General features: G+C 32.0%; 1 protein-coding gene and 1 pseudogene across 1 annotated transcript; both read right to left on the reverse strand.

Moving 5' to 3' along the window:
* Positions 1-1658: 1658 nt before the first annotated feature.
* LOC105115075 (cysteine-rich receptor-like protein kinase 10) lies at positions 1659-8864 on the reverse strand. Its single transcript, XM_011011856.1, has 8 exons — positions 7691-8864; positions 4023-4160; positions 3800-3921; positions 3473-3683; positions 3077-3314; positions 2827-2977; positions 2015-2709; positions 1659-1763 (listed from the first exon to the last, which is right to left on the reverse strand). The coding sequence occupies exons 1-7, from the start codon at positions 8520-8522 to the stop codon at positions 2374-2376; spliced, it is 2028 nt and encodes a 675-aa protein (XP_011010158.1). The 5' UTR covers positions 8523-8864; the 3' UTR covers positions 1659-1763; positions 2015-2373.
* Positions 8865-16579: 7715 nt separating this feature from the next.
* LOC105115076 (putative receptor-like protein kinase At4g00960) lies at positions 16580-19557 on the reverse strand (annotated as a pseudogene).
* Between the last annotated feature and the right edge of the window lie 1467 nt (positions 19558-21024).

The following is a 21024-nucleotide window of genomic DNA, read 5'->3' on the forward strand; positions in this document are numbered from 1 at the left end:
TTAAACATGGATGTCATTACTTTGAACAAAAGGAGTTCATATTCATAGGACCATAAAACCCTGAAGTATATGAATGAGCATCAAATGTTGAGTCAGTCACCCACATGCTAAATGAGTGTCTTTTTTACGGGAGTTCATCTTTTTATTAAGGCACCAATTAGGCAACCTCAACAAAGAACATGATGTTGTTAGTACAGGGGTTGCCCTACTTAGCACTATGCAAGATCAAGTGATGAGATTTGATGCTGTTTTAGAGCTTTACTCAGGTGACCCTTCATTCAAGTAGATTTATGTTTAGTTGATGGATGTAGGTAAGCGGGTGATTGTTCTATGTAGGAACATATCAGAACATCATTTATGAGTTTCACTATGAGGGACAATTTAGGTGTGACAAGATGCAAACCTTTGTGTCATCACATTATTATTAGCCCAAGTTGTTAGGCTAGGTATCAAACTTTGTGAAGATATGTGCTGTTTATCAGTGTTCAAAGTGCCCTTAACAAATATTATATTGTTTACCCCATTAACAATTCCTAATGTTCCATGGTGCGAAAGAGGTGATAAAACATTGTGATACTAACTCTGCGAAATCTTCAACATAAGATAGTCCGCTACTAAATATGTGTTCAACCTTGGTTCAAAGCAAATAATGTTGGACACCAAGGATAACTTATTATATCATTATCAACTATAGAAGCTAATTATAAGACATTAGCTATGATAGCTCAGGAAAATATATACTTGGTTAATATAGTTAATGAAGGATCTTTATCAACCAAACAAATTATGACCCTATTACATCACATCGACATTAAAAGCCAAGTTGCAAATTTATTCACCAAAATGACCGGTCAGCACAAAATCTGAAGTGATCAGAAGAAGACTAAACATGATTGCTATACCAATGTTTAATTAGAGTATTCGTTGAGAGGGAGAGTTGAAGTGATTACTGACAAGATTTCTCTAGAAATATCTCTCCAGGATTGTTTTTTCTCCTACTTTCTAGATCTTTTTCTACACATGATTTATGCATCTACCAACTACTACATGTATTTTGAGAATTTAAAATTCTAGATTTTTTGATAAATTGGTGTGAGAAACCAATATAAACAAGTATAAAAGAGAGGTCATTTCCTATTTTGTAAGTGTGTGTTTTGTATTACTGTGTATCATACCTTTTAACAAATATTTTTCAATTAAAATATAATAAAATGATATTTCTATTTTATTTTTAATATAAATATATCAAAATCTTATTTTATTTTTATTATAAATATATCAAAATCATCATAAACACATTTTAAAAGAAAATATCAATTTGATATTTTCCAAAAAATTAAGGCATGATGTGTCATCATGAAAGGGAGTAAGTGTAGTGAGTTGTTAGAATTGAGGAATGTTTTGTATTATGTTATTAATATAATGTATTTGTGTCATTTCCAACACATGCTTCACTTAAATAAGTTATTATCATATTGATGCGAATTATATAATACCATCAGTAACAAATCTCTTGTGGATTCATCTATTTGAATGTTAATGTCTCTGGTTCTACAATACCATATTTGTTCATCAAAATATACGTAGTTTGTTCCTAAAATACTGTGTAGTTGGATGGGATCAAACGCGTCACAAACATGAAACCTAGTGAAGATCAAAGATCAAAGATCAAAACTCATCTATCAATGCAAGAGACCAAATATATGGTACTAATCTGAATAACATCAAAAACTTTGAACTGTAGAGTTTGAAGTAAAAAAAAAATTCTTTTGATACATTTTATGTCACAGACTTACTCTTGGATGCGATCTTTAAGTAACCACCCACTTCTGGGTGTTAAACTACTTGAGAGAGCCCGCCAACTCGAGGTCCAATAGATATCGCACACTTTTGTATGAGTTGGGGTGCACAATGATGCCTAGAAGATCAATCCTAATCCACTTTCGAGTTTGGAGTTGAGGCTTATTTACATCAAGCACTAGCGAGTTTTAAGCAAACTCACTAATCATGATTGTCCTTTAATACATTTTATGTCACAGACTTGCTCTTGGATGCTATCTATAAGTAACCACCCACTTCTGGGTGTTAAACTACTTGAGAGAGCCCGCCAACTCGAGGTCCAATAGATATCGCCCACTTGTGTATGAGTTGGGGTGCACGATGATTCCTAGAAGATTAATCCTAATACACTTTGGAGTTTGGAGTTGAGGCTTATTTACAATATACATCAAGCACTAGCTAGTTTTAAGCAAACTCACTAATCATGATTGGAACTCCATGATATGAAACTCCCAAATTCGAAGTGTTTTATACTAAAAAGCTAACCTTGTATATTTTCCATTGCTTATTTTGGAGATAATGCACATTCTCTCCCTATCGAGGATATACTTCCGTAATTGAACCTTCATCGCCAGAATATGGCACAGAATTGGTCTTAGATTTATCTGCAAAAAATTCCTTGCTTGGAATTGACCCTTGATCTGTTCTACTATGGAGAAAAAATGCAGGCTCTTGAGGTAACGGTAAGGTAATCGAGTAACTATTGAGCATGAGAACTACTGTTGCCATTGTGGGCCTGGAAGCTGGATCTTCCTGGACACATAACAATCCAATGTGGATGCATCTAATTACCTCATTTCTTGAATATGTATCCGTCAGAGTTGGATCCATCACTTCCAAAGGTGTGCCATCTCTCCAATGTTTCCATACCTGAAAAAAATTGAGGGGTCAAAAGTTTCGATAACCTTACGCTCTTCTTGTTTTTTTTTTCCAGGTTATCATCCCTGGTCTGGAATTAGTGGTGTTGTGGAAGAAAATTTCACTCACATAGCTCGCAAGGTCTGCAGCACCGCCAGTTTGATAGAAAGAACTGTTCTTCTTTCCAGATATAATTTCAAGAATTAAGACACCGAAGCTATAAGCATCAGACTTGACGGAGAACTGCCCATGCATTGCATATTCTGGAGACATATAGCCACTACAAAACCGAAACAGATCGACATGTTTAGAAAAGAAAAGGAAAAAAGAAATGAAACTAGTATGTCAACAATTATATAGGAATTAGATCTTTACTTACTATGTTCCAACAATTCTGTTGGTACATCCATGAGTTTGATCAACTCCGAAAATCCTAGCCATGCCGAAATCTGAAACTTTGGCGTTCATATCTCCATCAAGCAAAATATTACTAGCTTTAAGGTCACGATGTATAACTCTTAGCCTAGAGTCCTCGTGTAGATAAAGAATTCCTCGAGCAATTCCTCCTATTATTTTGTATCGTTTAGACCAATCCAGTAGCCCTTGCTTCTCTGGGTCTACAAATTCATGAAAATAAAAAAATTTCAGTCAGAGCATAGAGGATTATGTTCAAATGCAAGTACTCCTGATTTAGAAGAACTAATGAACGAACAAGCATTTATGCATTCCTTGTATCAAAGTGCAATTGATGAGCGTTTAATTAGAAAGTCCATACCAAATAAAAAGTAGTCGAGGCTTTTGTTTGGCACATATTCATAGACAAGAATTTTTTCATCTCCTTCCAAACAAAATCCAAACAATCTCACTAAATTCCTGTGTTGAAGCTTAGCTACCAAGATAACCTCATTCTTAAATTCCGCTGCACCTTGTCCTGAGCCTTTCGATAGCCTCTTCACAGCTATTGCTTGTCCATTAGGAAGTGTTCCCTGAGAATGCACTTGAAAAGATTGTTAAACAAGCACTACCGCGAAATTTCTTAAATTCTAATGCAAGATCTTTTGGGTTCTTCAAACTTTAAATGCATTACAAATCGCTTGCTTACCTTGTAAACCTCACCAAATCCACCTTCACCTAACTTGTTATCAGCGGAGAAATGGTTTGTGGCATCTTGTATAGAACTTAAATCGAATTGTAATGACTCCACGTTTGTAATCTCATTTCCAACTGCACAACCAAGCAGATATCAATTGGGTATTCTGAAACTGTGTAAAACGGAGAAAGACATTGCATTTAGAAGAGGGGAAATGATTCTCAAAGTTTTTTACCATCATTTTCCTGTGCAGAATATTTACTGCTCTTCGCCCTTCTACTCAAGAAACAGAAAACCAGGCAGAAAAGCACAAGAGAAACAATAACTGGGATCAAAATGGCTATAATTAAAACTGTTGAGACACCGCCTTTTCCTGCATAAAGAAATATACATCGTTCAGAAACGCACAGTAATTTCACGCTACTTTTAACATTCATATACAAGCATATTCAAAAGTACCGAAGTCAGGATCAACGACATAATATGTGAAGAAATATTTTTTTTAGGAACAAACGAGAATAAATTATTTCTAAAAATCAACAACATTTTTCTGGTCAAAAAGCTATTTGCCTACCGCACTATGATAACCTAAAGTGAGAAGCAACTTTATAAAAAGCAACTAAACCCTCTGTAACCCTTTGACATCCATCATCGATATCATTCCTTGTTAATTATCTCACCTTTTTTCCCTTTTAAATCTGACATAAAATGTCTAGCTAATGAGTTTATAGAAGATAATTTGAAAGGGCAATGCATTTTGCTCCTTTAGAGAACCATAACTATTGATTCAGGTATTCGAAGCAATACCATTCCTTGAATGAGCTATGAATGTGGTTGAGAAGTACTTCGAGAAAGATAACAAAGATGAAAGAAGCACATGAAACCAAGCAGGAGCAGAATTTGAATGTATCAGAAGCTATGAAACCATTCCTTGTTGAGTTTGAAGAGTTTATGCTAGAAAAGTTGCTACTGATGAGAGATATCCAACATTAGATTGAATTGATCCTCAGAGCCAACTTACCCAATCTAATACATTATAGGATGAGTCTAAGAAATAAGATAGGAGCCAAATTGACAAATCTACTATATTATAGGATGAGTCTAAGAAATAAAGTGATGGTCGGTGGAATCCTCCGTACAGAAATAATATTCTTAGATTTCTCAACACCGAAGTGACCAAATGGTCTTGCGGTAATTGGTAAAATATTTTTTTCTCATTCCTATTCATGTGAGAATAACATTCAATAAACTTTTACTCATTTGATTATAATAAAGTAGTAAAACTCATCTTATATAGTTTTAAAACATAAAATCAATAAATGATTTTAAACTAAATTAAAATTATTGTGCAATATGTAACAGGTATAGTTTTTTTTTCAATCAAATAATTCGAAATTATTTGATAAATAAAAATAATATATATTACAAAAACTAAAACAAAAGGAGGATTCATTCTAGTCCTTCTCACATTTTTCTATTCACATTATAGTATAATGACCATTTTATCTCTCCTATAAATTATTATGTCTTTAGACTTTTTGGTATTTTCACAAAGTAAATTAGTCATTACTAATTTATTTAGGGGTATTTATGTCTATTCAATGTTTTAATAAAAAGTAAAATATTCAAAATACCCCTAATAATAAGAAAAAAAATTGTCTCGAGTAGGGATATTTAGGTATTTTTGTTTTTTTATATACATTAGAATTACACATATACTTTTGGATATAAGATATTGAATTCATTGTAGTAAAGGGTTTGAGTCTTTTAGCTTCAGTTTTTTTGATAATTGTAAGTTTGATTGAGGGTAGTAATGTAATTTATCATAATAATAATAATTTTATATTTTAAAAGCTACTGGCATGTGGTAGAACCACCACACACTTTCGGCGACGCGTACAATGATTTTCCACTATCAAAAATAGGCTTTTGTCTTTTCAGTTTATTCTTCACTATCTTTTCATCCATTATAGGCGGCGCATATTCTTCAAATGTGGCTAGTTTATCACCGGTGACTTTTTCTTTCTTTCTTTCTTCATTTTTCTCTCTTACCCAAGCAAATACTATATTGTCCTCATTGTTATTGTTATTTTAGATTTAAACCTTTAAGTTTTGATTGCTATTTTTTTTTTGTCATTTTCTTTTCTTTTCTTTTCTTTTTTTGAAGTTTTGTTTGTTAATTTAACCATTGGTGCTTGATTTGTATATGTAAAGTGTTTGGATTTGATCCTTCTACTTTAAATTTTTAATTTTTTTCATTTGTCTTTTTTGTTAAAGATTTTATGATTTTCAATTTTATCATTCAATTCAAATTTATAATTATTTTTTTCAATGATAATAATAATTTCAATTTGATCCCTTTTTCTTTTGATTTCTTATTGTTTTTCTTGGCTCTTTTGACAAAAAATTTATAGTTTTTAATTCTATCCTTCAAATCAAGTTCATAGTTTTTTTTTTTTTTTAAGTAGTAGTAGTAGAGAGAAGAAGAAGAAAAATAGCAATAATAGTTAAAATATTAATAATAGTTATTGTGATGATAGTGATAACAACAACAATAATAACGATAATGATTGTGGTAATGGTTGTTAAAATAATAATAATATTAATAATAATGCTACTATTATTACTAATAATGATAATTTTAGCAAAAGTTGTGGTAATGGTAGTGATGATAATAATAATAAAAATAATATTATTACTAATAATGATAGTGATTGTGATTTTGATCCTCATTTTTTGAATTGCTATCTTTTAAAAAACATTTGTGAATTTATTTTTTAATTTCATCATTTAATATTTAATTTTTAAAAATAGAACTTTATGATTTTTCTAGATTTGATGCTTTAAATTTAATGACTTGAGTCAAGGGTTCAAAAAGCTAACACATATTTTTGAAAGGCTTTATAATTCTTTTTATTTTTAATTGGGTTATTTTAATCATATAATTTGGGCTATAAGTTTAATGAAATGTCTCATGTTAGCTTAGTCCTAACTAATGTTTTAAATTTATTTATCATAAACGGTTTTTTATATCTTTTTTATCCATTTTTAGTATTTGAACATTATTTTTTTCAAAAACAAATTTAGCCCCACGGTGAAGCGTTGAGATAGAACCTACTATATAATAAAAAAGATCTAATCAAATAAAAATAACTAAAATTAAATTCTATATAAATTATAAATTAAATCAAAATTTCAAAATAATTGAATTTTAACCTTTTGTCTTACGATTTTAAGAATCAACTTCAACTAAATTTTACTTTAATTTTTCAAAGATAAATAATTTTGAATTTATTTAAATTTAATTTAATTAATAATTAAACCTCAAGATTAGATTAAACATCAAAATACATCATAAAAAAAAATAGGTATGCATACAAAATAATATAAGATATTAAACTAGCATGCAAACTAAAAAAATATTAAATGATATAAACAAATTAAATCGCACTTACTTCTTAATCCCATGTTAAACAATAAAACAAACAAAAAAAATAGTGATCGCAAGAGCTAATTTACCGTTTGCCCTTTAAGATAAGTTTTCCTCTCCTATTGGTGCATAACGGTAGATGCAAATTTCTCCTAAGATTAAAAAATGATAATACTTAGTTTTGATGCATAAACTAACTTAAAAAAAAAAAAACTAATTTACTTTCGTTGTGTTCAAAACTGGAATAACAGAAAAGATGAAATTAAGGGAAAATAACTCATAAAGAATATTTTTTATTTTATTTTGATAAACCAATAAAAAAATCTATGATAGGTATTAATTGGAATTTTGTCAACTTAATCAAGAGTTTTTTTAAATTAATTTTTCATTCATCTGCTATTAATTTTAAATATTTAAATGACTTTGAAGCTCATATACGACAAGACAATTGAAAAGGGCATTATCGACTTTACCTTTTCTTCTTGTCTCTGGAGCTGAAGCTGGAGGAGGAGATAGAGCCACGGGCGGAGGTGGCGGTGCAGCCTCAGCTGCTGCCGTTGCATTATAAAATTCATAAAGTTCATACCGAAAATTACAACTTGGAAATATGACCCTTCCTCCTTGCTTTCTATTACAGCAATTGCCTAATTTTGAAATAGCTCCCTCAAGACAACGGCTACAATCTGGAGTGGATAGATCTGGTGTACACTGCACAAGAGTGTATAATTTCTGGATCCCAGTATAGTTCACTTGTTGAACTGCAAACTTCTTAGCACCTGAAGGAGCAGATGCAGCCCGAGCAGCTATATCATTTATGGTGGTTGCTACTAGCTGGTTAAAACGATCAGGTTGGACTGTAACATTGTTTGGACTCATCATGAATAGGGTAAAGTCTTGGTCCACGGTAGAGAAGATGTTTCTATTTGAGTACCGCAATTCACACTCATCAAACCATATCATAGCTACTTTCTCAATTGGGCACCTTTCGAGGACGTCTTTGGCAGCAAAATTGACACAATTTCGACAAACACTGTTGCTAACATCACCACGGCAAAGAAACATGCCATAGACTGCATCAGGATCCTGTCCTGCAGAGACGTTGTAGAATCCATTGATGTTGTTGCGGGTTGCGTTTGATGAAAGTGAAGATAGGAGGAGATTTAAATTAGCCTGATAAGTGCTGTTCCTTGTGAAGGTGGTAGTGTTTGGGCAATTATTATATAGGAAAGTGGGATCCTGTGCTTGAGTGATAATAGCAAGGCTCAGCAAGGAGAGTAGGACTGTGGAGAATTTGAGAGAGTCCATTGTTTCGGTGATCAAGTTCTCTTGCTTGCAGATCGCATATGGGAAATATCATAGTTATATTTTATCAGATAAGAGGTTAAAGTGGACATGGAGTGGGAAAAGCTTTAGCCAAAATGAGGACTGAAGTCAATGAAAACAGTAATGGCGCATTGATTGTATTGTAGAAGCCGTTGAAGGGTCAAATTTCTCGAAAATTGTTGGAGAAATTGGCAATAGATACTTGGATGGCGACAGAAGTGCTAAAGGCCACACGTCTTTCCTCATACCGCGTCATGGATAGTACTGGTCAGCAGGCAGGTCATCATCGTGGTCTCATTTGCCGTGTTGTTCTGGTTTCCTTGAAATTTCTGTACCCTGTTTTTTTTCTTCTACGAGAGAGAATTGACACTTGCAAACATAGTTTTCAGATCGGCGCGAATTGTGGTTCAGACAACGCCCCAAGTTACTTGAGTGTTGATGTTTCATTTTTCAAAAAATAAATAAATTTCTAATAATATTCTGAGTCACCGGTATTTTAGTATCAAATCAACCCCATCCAACAAATATCCTGAATCACTGGTTTTTTTTATATAAAAAAAATAGAGTTTAATAACTATAATTAAAATTATCGGTCAATGATGGTTCATTTTGTGATGTTGGATCGCATGATTCAAACCGGTAATTAACTAATAAGAGTACCATTATGGATATATTAATATATGTATTTTAAATTAAAATAAACTAATAATAGTTTTTTCTAATTTGATTAAAACCCAATGAAACCATCTAGATGGTGGCAAGAAATTTACAATGTTGATTTTTCTAATTTGAATTTCAAATTGCTGTGGCGTGGGATATGGGTATCTATGATCATCACGTTGTGCGTATATGATTAATTATTCGTTGTGTTTATGTTTTACACGTTGGGAAATTGTTTGTCTTTTTGATGATGTCTAAATAGACTTTAGTAATTCGTAATTATTTAATAATTCACATCTTTTAGAGGGCAATTTTTTTTTTCGTGGTATCTTTAGATTGGTTTTTGAATTTAGGGATTATCTGCTTCTCACTGGTCTTGTTAAAGATGGACATCCAGGTTGGAAAAAGAGAATCCTCAAGATTTTTTTTTATGATCATAAAGCATCTAAATTGTTGTTTGGACTCTAGTCCTATTTTCAAACTAATTCATTATTTATTTTTTGAGTGTTGTTTTTTGCATTAAAATCTATATTTTAAAGTGCTTTTTAAATTTTTTGCCTAGAAAAAAATAAATTGATATTTTTAGATTTTTTGAATGATTTTAATAAGTTAATATAAAAAATATTATTTTAATATATTTTTAATTAAAAAATACTTTATCATACTGTTACAAAATTGTATCATGCACAATAATTTCAGTAGGAGCTTTGATTTTAATGTTATTCTTCTGTCAACGGGTTAGATTAATATTCTAGATGTAATAAGTTAACCTGAGTAACCATGGGCTTTAAGCTGAACACCCATTAAAATGCATAACTACGGAGAGAAACACACTATGAGCATAATATTTGGGAGGTAATTTTTTTTCTTATCCTTAACTTTGTTGTGCTATTTTAGGTTCTCTTGTAAATCTATAGTTTGTTGGAGTTTTGGGTATTTTTTTCATGCTTCCCTGAGTTTTGTTTTTTTGTTTTTAACCATTTAAGATCACCCATAACAAAATATTATTAAATATCTTGATATCTTAAAAATTTGCTCATGAGTCTTGATGTTTATCTTATGGTAGCTAATAGGATGTTTGATTCTTATATTTGATAAAATTAAAGTTTAGTTTTGTAGATTGTTATACTAGTGATAGATAAATGTTAAATAAGGTAACATCATTTAAACTATGACTATTATCCATATACAACATTAAATAATATACTAAAAGGCCTTAATATCACTGTGTTATTGTTTATAGACACAAAACATTATAGATTAAAGTAGTATAATGATAACCCAACCATTAACACAAAAAGTTGCAGGAGTAACGAGAGAAGGGTGAGATTGTCTTTTCACTAGAGTTCATTTGCCATTAAAGAGATGGTTGAAAAGAAAATGATTGATGCAAGTTTTGGTAGGACTATAAGTCATAGAAAGTGGGTGCCCAGTGATGGCACTACCCACGTATAGACACCTAATACTTAGGTTGCCCAACCCTTACGTGGTTAAACCAGAGTGCTAGTTAGCACTTGGACAACTCCAAAGTGTTAAACAGACTTCAGCACCACCTGGCGCTTGGATCTTGACAAAAGACCCACTAACTATATAAGCCCCAACATCAGGTGGCATTTGGGCACACCTGAGCGCCACCTAGCGCTCGGGTGGCTACAATGCGAGGGGTAGACCCAAGCGCCACCTGGTGCTTGGATCTTGATAAAAGATCCAATTAGCTTTGGCAGCCCAATCACCACGTGGCGCAAGAGTAGCCCTAGCACCAAGTGGCGCTTCCCATTGTCATTCTAATTTTATTACTTATAATAAAAATAGTATTATTTATACCACAATTGATAATATTTTTAGTATTCATACTATTAATTACAAATAAAATAATAATATTTATAACACAAATAATACTATTTTTTATACAAATATTTTATATTTTAATAACAATAGTAATATTTTTTAACACAAATACTATTCATTAGACAAATAAAATTATTTTTGATATTGATACTTTTAATTATAATAAAGCTAGAAATATTTATAACACAAATAAAACTATTTTTTATATTAATACTTTTAATTAAAATAAAAATAAAAATATTTATAACACAAATAATACTATTTTTATAGTAATCCTTTTAATTATGCTAAAAATTAAACAAATAATACTATTTTTTTTATTGTAATCCTTTTAATTATAGTAAAAATTAAAATATTTAGAATCCTTTATCATGACTCAATAGAATTAAGTCATGTCATACCCATTTAGCTGGGTATATGATGCTGGAATCAAGGCAATCAGGTCTTACCTCAAACCTAAGATAATTAGACCCTTTGCCATGACCTATGCACCATGTGGGGCTTGGGCACATTTAAGCACCATCTAAAGCTTGGGCGGCTCTAAAGCGTGGGGGCAAACCCAAATGTCACTTGATGCTTGAATCTTGGTAAAGACCTGATTGATTATGACAGCCTCAGCGCCATGTGGTGCAATGGCAGCTCTAGCGCCACTTGACTCTTAAGCGGCTCTAATAAAAGAGGCAAACCTAGGTGCCATCTGACACTTGGGTTTGGACATGTCTGTGTCCAACCACTTGTGTTAATATAATAATATGTGTTATAAATATATATATTTTATGATTAATTCAAAGTGTTTAAATAAAAAATAATATTATTTATGTTATAAATTTTATTATAATTAACATTATTAATAAAATAATTAATAAATTTTAAAAAATATTATTATATGTTGTAATCATCCTTGAAATTCTCAATATAATTATTTATGTTATAAATTTTATTATAATTAACATTATTAATAAAATAATTAATAAATTTGAAAAAACAATTGTTATTAATATTAATAAAAATATTAATTTTTATATTATATATATTTTTACAATAATTTTTATGAAAATAAAAAGTGAATCCGTCGTGCAGCGCGGCGGACATCCAACTAGTATAAAAACTAAGAAGTGTCTACACAATCATTTTTATATATCCTATGTCTTTGGAAACCTAAAAGTTAGTATAAGTTTAGTTAGTCTACTTCTATTTTTGTTGCCTTTCATGGACTGGAATAGTGAATCAAAATACTTTCAAATGCTAAACGTATATATAATAATGGCATTGGGTATTATAGCTCATTATACATATACCTACTAAATAAAATCACGGAAGCAATTTGATATTAGAAATTATTTGTGTAAAGGTTCCTATTTTCCAGGAATTATCTTTATCTTTAAAATCAAAGATTTCATTAGCTTGAGCACTCATATTAATATTTAGTTTTTTTAGGGGGAAAAGCATTGAAAATTATGTAATTAAATGGCTTAATGAAGATGTATTAATGTTAATAATTGTTTTGTGTAATATTAATTTTACTTTATTAACCATAAAATAAATTTACGAACTCTGAAACATTTATATTGAATTAAAGACACAATTCACTTACTTTGTTTTCTAAAGACTATCACTGCCTTGATTTGATATCACTTTAATGTCTTCACTATCCTTTACCCAATAAGGATAGCTTATCTTAAGCCTCACCACAAATTTACTCATGACAACACCTCTTCTACACTTATAAAAAACTTTGATTTACTACACTATAAATTTTTATATTAAAAACCATAATTAAATTTTTATTTAAAAAGATTTTAAACATTTTTTAAAACTTTTAAGAAATTCAATCATCTATTTTTTTTCTTGATTTGTTTTGCAGGTTTTCTATGGTGTATTTGAGTGTACATGGTGAAAAACTATCAATAGAGGAATAACAAAGTTACTGAAAAGTAAATTTGGGCAAAACTCTTAGTTGTAGTTTTTTTTTAAAAAAAACTTTGATTATTTATCTTTTTCATCTATTTGTAGCTTTGTATAGAGCAACTATTATTTCATTTCATGTTGTGAAACTAAATCCCAAACAATTGTTCATTCATGCTATTAAAAAGTGTAGTGTTAAAGTATACTAATGTTTGGTTTATGATTTTCTTTTTTGCTTGAAATATAATTAAAAATGCCATGAGTTTGATTTGTTTATTTTGTTTTTTTAATTTTAAATATATGAAGAAGTATGGAAATTTATTATAGCTGGTTCTAAAAAGTATGTTTGTAGCTGATCTTTCATGTTTGAAATAAATAAAGAAAAGCCCGTGGTTGATCAAGTTTATGAATTCCACATGATACCTTATGAGATTTGGAACGAAGACATACAAGTATATCAACAAATGCAAGTTGCATCCATCATCTTTAAATTGCTTCAATTTTGAAAAGACTTTGCTAAAGATTTCAGGTAAAAACAATTATGAAGTTTTTAATTGAAGAACTTATTACCCATTCAAGAGTAGAAGAAGAAGTAAAAACCAAGATAAATTTATTGAACTCAATGGTTTAAATGGTACCAAGATCACTTCACATGAAAACCCATCTCACATGCAAAAAGCCCATGAAAAATTTAGGACAAAGAACAAGTATTTTAAGAAAAAAACTTATATAACCATCTAAGTGGTAGTCAAATGATAAGAACTTTGGACTAAAGGATTTACTTTTCTTGTGGTCTCAAATTCGAGTCCTTGGTTGCTCATATGATGACTACTGAAGACTTACATGGTCGTTAACTTCAGGACTAGTGAGATTAGTCATAGTACACACAAATTGGTCTGAACATCTACATTAATTTTTAAAATAAAAAAAAAACCTTATGAAAACCATTTTCGCTCTAACCAAGCAAAAAATAATGGAACACATCCTAACCACCATCAAATAATTGCAACCTTGTTTTGTTTGTGGTAAACCTAGGCATGGTGCTTGTCTTTATGAAAACATGGTTATGTTGCGCAAGCTAATGTTACCAAAAAGCCACTTATAGTTATGATTTCTGACATTAATATTCTTCAAGGCTTATATGAATGGTGAGTTTATATGGGAGCTAATATACATGTTTTCTATGATAAAAATTTCTTCATGACTTATATCATTTTAGACGAGAAAAAGAAAATCATGCTTATATGCTTGCAATATGCTAAATTCATGTTATTTTAATATAACATAAATGTCTCTTTAATTACATGAGCACCATCCATTAACCATAAAAAAAAAATTAAAACTAAATAAATTTCTTATAAAAAAAGATAAAAAAAATAAAAATGAAACTACTATTAGGTTTTTTGATTTGCAATAATTTTTCTATACTATTTAGCTTTTATTATAATAAATAAAAAAATATTTTATAATCCATAAAAAAGAAAAAAGAGAAAAAAATCGCTTTAGGAAAATAAGCCCATGTGAAGTAAATAAACGGGCTTCATGACCATTGATTCATAGGTGTACTATTAGAGCTACAAATATTTGGAACTCTGACAAAAGCCCAACCCTTGAGAGAGGATTAAAAGTATCAATTCATAGTAATGAACTAGTTGGATATCCGTGGGTTCAATTTTTATTTTTATAAAAAATATTAAAAAAATTATATAATATAAAAAATATTTTTTAAAATATTTTTTAATTATTTTATTAATAATATTAATTATAATAAAAATAATAATATTTATCACATAAATTATTATATTAAGAATTCCAAGGATGATTACAACACAAATAATAATATTTTTTATATCAATACTTTGAGTTATAACAAAAATAATAATATTTATAATATAAACAATAATAGTTTTGATATGAATACTTTGAATTATAAAAAAAATAATAATATTTATAACACATATTATTATATTAAGAAAATTAATGTGGGGTTGGGCATAAATGCATCCAAGCCCAACATGGAATTGGGCGTAGTCGTGTCTAAACCAACATGGCGTTGGATGTGAACACGTCTAGCCCAACATGGGGTTGAGTGTGGACGTGTCTAAGTCAAAGGATGGTTGAGTGCAGTCACGTCCAGGGCCAACTCGGGGTGCAAGCATGTCCAAACTCAATGTGAGGTTGGGAGCGAATACATCCAGGGCCAACATAAAGTTAGACGCAATCATGTCTAGACACAATATAAGATTAGGCGTGGACGCATTCAGGGCCACCATGGAGGTGGACCTGGTCGCGTCCAAACCCAACGTGGGTGTCTAGGTCCACCATGGAGGTGGTTACGGTTGCGTCCAGACCCAACATAAGATTAGACATGCACACATCGAGGTCTAAGATGAAACGGACACAGTCGCGTCCAGACCCAACATGTTATTACTATCAAAGAAACCATATAGTTGATTTATGCCATAAATATTATTATTTTTATTATAATTGAATGTATTAATATTAAAAATAATATTATTTATTTTATAAATATTACTATTTCTATTATAGCTCAAAGCATTAATATAAAAAATATTATTATTTGTTGTATATATATTTTTATTTTTATTATAATTAAAAGTAATAATATTTATTTTTATTGTAGTTTAAAGTATTAATATAAAAAATATTATTATTTATGATACAAAAATTATTATTTTTATTATCATTAAAAATATTAATATTAAAAAATATTATTATTTATGACTTCAGCGTCACATCGGGTTTAACCCAACACATAAGTAGGGTAGTCTAAACGCCAAGTCTCGCCACGTGGTGTGCAGGTTCAGCGGGGTGCCCTAGGCAAGGTAGTCTAAGCGCTGCTTCCCTCTCGACTTTGGATCTTAGCACCCTAAAAGTCTCTGTACAAACAATCTAGGCCTGTATTCGGAGTTTCCCTCACTCGCCCTCGTATTATAAGATCATCTCACCTTGTGGTCGACGTCAGGAAAGTAATTCTCATGGGGCTGCCACCTATTGGCTGTGCTCTGGTGCTCGGACCTAACCCAATACAAGGACATGTCAGCTCCAATGCCAGGTGTTCGCACGTGGGATATGAGCATGGCTGACATTCAGAGCAACCCAACCAAAATTTGAAGTGACTATTTTTTCATTAACCATTCATTCAATGTCAAATGTATCCAATTGAAAAAACAATACTACCCCTCTCTTGCTAACCTTGTAACTTTCTGTGGCGAGTGTTAGGCTGCTTATTATATTATTTCAATCCATAATGCTTTGACTCTAGATAAATAGGAAGAGTAGCTCTAAATTCTTTTAATTTATTATATATTTTCATTGCTTTTCTGATTTTTTTTTTATATCACGCCATCGGAGCTGCAATGAAGTCTCCAATTGGGAGGAGACAATATGATTTAGGGGATAAAGCAAGCATACATAATATAAACTTAGATTTATTCATATTATATCAAACTCTTAGATACATATTATTTTTTCAAATACTCAAATGCTCGAATACTATTATCTTTATCTTTATCTATATTTTTATTATTATTGTAATTAACATATACTAACAGTCCGCTTAGAAACCATGAAATTGGTGTAGAATTTATTTCAATATTGTGCTTACTCATTTCTCATGTTTGGAAAGATAGAGATAATTCTAAATCCTCAGCATTATGTTTTCATTAAGCTTCCTCAGAGATATTGGCCTTTTTGCAACAAAGTAACTGGCCAGTTTACTAGGCTTTCTCCACACACTCAAAATCATAGTGGCAATCTAATTAACATTCACCACGGTGAGATGCCCGAAATTGTCATTTGATTCACTGATGGATCTGTTGATGAAAACTTGTCAATGGGAAATTCCCATTTAGCCAGGGAAAATGCAGGTTTTTTTGGTCTATTAGTTCACTTCCCAATGCTAAAACCACAAATGACATTGTGGGCCTGTCTGCTGGATCTTCCTGCACACATAACAGCCCAATATGTATGCACGTCACAATTTCTATTGATGGGCTCCTTCCCATCAACAGAGGATCTGCAAATTCCATTTCTCTCCCTTCATTCCACAATCTCCATGCCTGTCAAATTGTCAATTTGCATTAAAAAAATTTCATAACGTTAATTATAGTTTTAAAGCCTCAATTTTTTATGAGAGGTTCAAAATTAATAGAATGGAAATCTTGATTGCAGTCGTTTATGGCACAAACATATGTTAAGAGTGTCTGGCCATGTTGTGTAAGGTAAAAGCCACTACTTCGTTTCGCACTTAGGATCTCTAGCAGTATAACACCAAAGCTGAAGACATCCGATTTCGCTGAAAATAGTCCCTCCATTGCGTATTCAGGAGCCATATATCCGCTGTTTCACGAGTAAAAATTCCTATAAGTTATAGGATTTTAGGACCTAAATTGTCAACAAACATGAAAAAAACAATTGACGGTAGGAATAGAGGGCTTACATTGTTCCTACTACTCTTCTGGTGTAAGCCTTGTTCTGGTTTTCACCAAAAATTCTGGCCATGCCAAAATCTGAAGTCCTGGCAGTCATTTCATTGTCCAGCAGCACATTGCTAGTTTTCAGATCCCTGTGAATGATTCTAAGCCGGGAATCCTCATGAAGATAAAGAAGTCCTCTAGCAATGCCACTAATTATGTTGTAGCACGTCTCCCAATCAAGCTGTTCTCGTCTTTCCTCATCTGAAAGTGGAAATAGAAGAAACTTCAGCCTATTGACAATTTAAAATTCAAGAATTTAATGGCAAAAGAAATGAATGGAACAGACCAAAGATAAAGACATCAAGGCTTTTGTTAGGCATGAACTCATATATGAGCAATTTTTCCTCTCCTTCTATGCCACATCCTAATAGCTTCACAAGGTTTCGGTGTTGTAGTTTTGCAATTAGTTTGATTTCATTCTTGAACTCCGCTAATCCTTGCCATGAATTTCGTGACAACCTTTTAACAGCTATTTCCTTTCCATCTGTTAACACTCCCTGAGAAAACATTAAAAAAAAAAAAACATAAATTTTGTCCCTTGAAGCAATATTTAAGCATCGTAAAACTGAATAAAGAATGGTTTGTGTATCTTTATAGTGGAGTGGAGCTAATTGTTGGGACAGGGCTGAATTTCAGTAGATCATGGCGACAAGGCCACTTTACAACTTACCTTATAAACAGCGCCAAACCCACCTTGTCCAAGCTTATTTGAATCGGAGAAGTTTCCTGTAGCTGCTTTTATAGTATCCAAGTCCATGAAATGCAGGTCCTCAGAACTTACGAACTGGCCTTCTTTTTTTGAGACGCCTCTAAGGTTTGCCAATTCCTGTAATAATGCTTGGTGACTTCTTTCCACGCCTGCCAAAGAATAAGAGATTTAAACTATCCTATAATAATTCTGCTGTCAATTTGGCCTATAGAAAAACTGCTGATCACTATTTACGTTACCTCTTTCTTTTCTTCTTTTATGTCTTAGGCAGACAATGGAAGATCCTATGACAATTGCAAGCACCGTTATAGGAATGAAGACAACACATGCAACCTTCCCCGCCTTCCATTTTCTTCCTGTTTTCCATAGATAAAGACTGTATGTAGTTCCAACTGCCCTCAAACGACATTTAATCTTCAAAAGTACACAGTAGAAATACGATGCTCTCTTACAGAAATTTATGAAAGACGTAATTCTCTTTTACAGTTTACTAGTTTGCTCCAAGTAAAAATTCTGTTTACGTACCTCTTGAAGTTGGGGACGACAAGTGCTTTGAGACGTTGTAGAATTGGTACAACTCAAATCTCACATTACAATTCCTACTAAGAACCATTCCACCTTTCCGTGAAGAACAGCATCCTTCCAAATCAGTTATAGCGGACTTCAAGCATTTCAAACACTCGTGTGGTCGGATATCCCTAGTGCACTGTACATGAGCAAATATGGTTTTGCTCCTGGAAAAGTTGATTTTCCCAGTTGCAACATGTTGAAAGAATTGAAAGCGGCCTCATTTGACAGGTTAGTCATTAAGTGCTTCGAAAATTTTAAAAAATGAACCTGATCTAATACAGATTTCTCCTTAGAATCACGGTCTAGATACTTCCCTGCATAGACAGACAAGGAAGTCATATTCTGAAATGAGTAGTGAACTTGGCAAAGTTCATACCATATGATTGCTTCTCCGCGACTTATGCAATCATGAAAGATTTCCTTGCTTGCTTTCTCCACACAAGTCCGACAAGCACTTGAGTTGACATCACCTCTGCAAAGTGCTTGGCCGTAGACCTTGGCAGAGGCTTCTCCAAAAAAGGTGTGGTTAAAGCCTGTTAATGAAGTGATGGAAGGCAATCTCTGTAGGACAATCTTGAGGTTGTTCTCAAATGCACTCTTGCGAGTGTAGTTCAATGCATTATTGCAGCAAAATGTTTTAAGATGGACGTCTGGACCAGTATGGGTAGAGAGAACTGTAAACGGCATGATAAATAAAAACATGACTAAACGTGCATCTGAGCTTGTCATCCTGAACATTTTGAGCACGTTTACGAAATTTAGCCCAGAAAAAGGGGCTGGGAATAAGACGAGTCAAAAATTGCAAGGGCATTTCAATGTCGAGAGCAGCCTCTAGGCACTAGCTTTAATTTGGTTAGAGTGTTGAAAATTACAAAGAAAGTTCCGAGCAGAAGCAAAGAAATTGGCTTAAAACTATAAGCAATGGGACCGTTAAAGTTGCACTGATGGTGAGAAAAGACAATAACTGGAATAATCACTCAGAATACCTTTCGCCGTATTAATTGAAAATTTGCATGCCTGACCCTTGACCAAGAATAAATTAGTACACAACCAAAAACTCTTAAATATGGTCTACCTTTAATCCTGTTTAGTATGGCTTGTATTGCTACATTCTAAGTTCCATACATGGGGCCTTTTCCCAGATCCAGTTGAGTGTGGTACTATTGCTTCAGTATCGGCCAATTACCCCTAAAGGCTGTTATATATAACGTAGTATCCCATTTTCTCCTACAGTATGTGTGAGCAATAACATTTCAGCATTTCCAACAAAAAAAAAAAACAAACATTTCAGCATTTCAGCTCATGTGCTGCTAGGACTAGATGGACTCAGAATAAGGTTGAAAATTTGTCCAAATTGATAGAGAAAATTTCGTCTCTTTTATTCGAATTATAGATGTAAAATTTGTTATGTGTTTGCATTTTTCATCTTCATTGAACAACATTCTTTACTCAGTTCCATCCTAGCATATCCATTAAGAAAATTGCTCTTAATTATCGGTTAGATGCGCAGTCAAGAAATTTGATTAACAAAAAACGCAATCGGTTTATGCAACACAAAATGTGTAAGAAATTGAAGGAAGAAATAAAAGATAAAGAGAGTGTTTGCACGAAGGATTTGAGAACCTCTTCTATATTCAGCTTAAAAGAATAATAATGTATAGTATTATTTATATACAATTTACCTAACAAACTATGATAAAAAGCCCTCAACTAATTAAGCAAAACAAAAAAGGAATAATATACAAGTAGTTCATTCGGTTACAACATGTTTGTGCTACTGGTATGGTGCTAGCCATTCTGTTTATTTGTTACTTGGTTCATGTTGCATAGCATGCTGCTTATAATATTTGTGTTGCTGTTATTCTGCTAGTGTAGTGCTAGCCATTCTATTTATTTGTTGTTTTGGTGCACACTGTATGACACGCTATTGATGTGGTCTCTAATATCCCCCCAACATGATGGAGAATAGAGATTAACTATTCTCATGTTGGATAGATGTTGTTGTAAAATAGAAGAAGGAAGAGCTTTGGTAAAAATATCCGCTAGCTGACTTTGAGAAGCAATATGAGCAGTGGTGATGAGACCTTCTTGTATCTTGTCATGAATGAGATGGCAATCTAGTTCATTATACTTTGTTCATTCATGAAAGACTGAGTTTGCAACAATGTAAAGAGCAGTTTGGTTATCACAATAAAGTTGACCAGCTTGAGAATGAGAAATACAGAGATCTTGAAGGAGATATCGAAGCCAAGTTAATTCTGAGCAAGTGAAAGCTATAAAATGGTATTATGCC

This window comes from Populus euphratica, unplaced genomic scaffold (genome assembly GCF_000495115.2).
Source record: "Populus euphratica unplaced genomic scaffold, PopEup_1.0 scaffold637.1, whole genome shotgun sequence".
NCBI lineage: Eukaryota > Viridiplantae > Streptophyta > Magnoliopsida > Malpighiales > Salicaceae > Populus > Populus euphratica.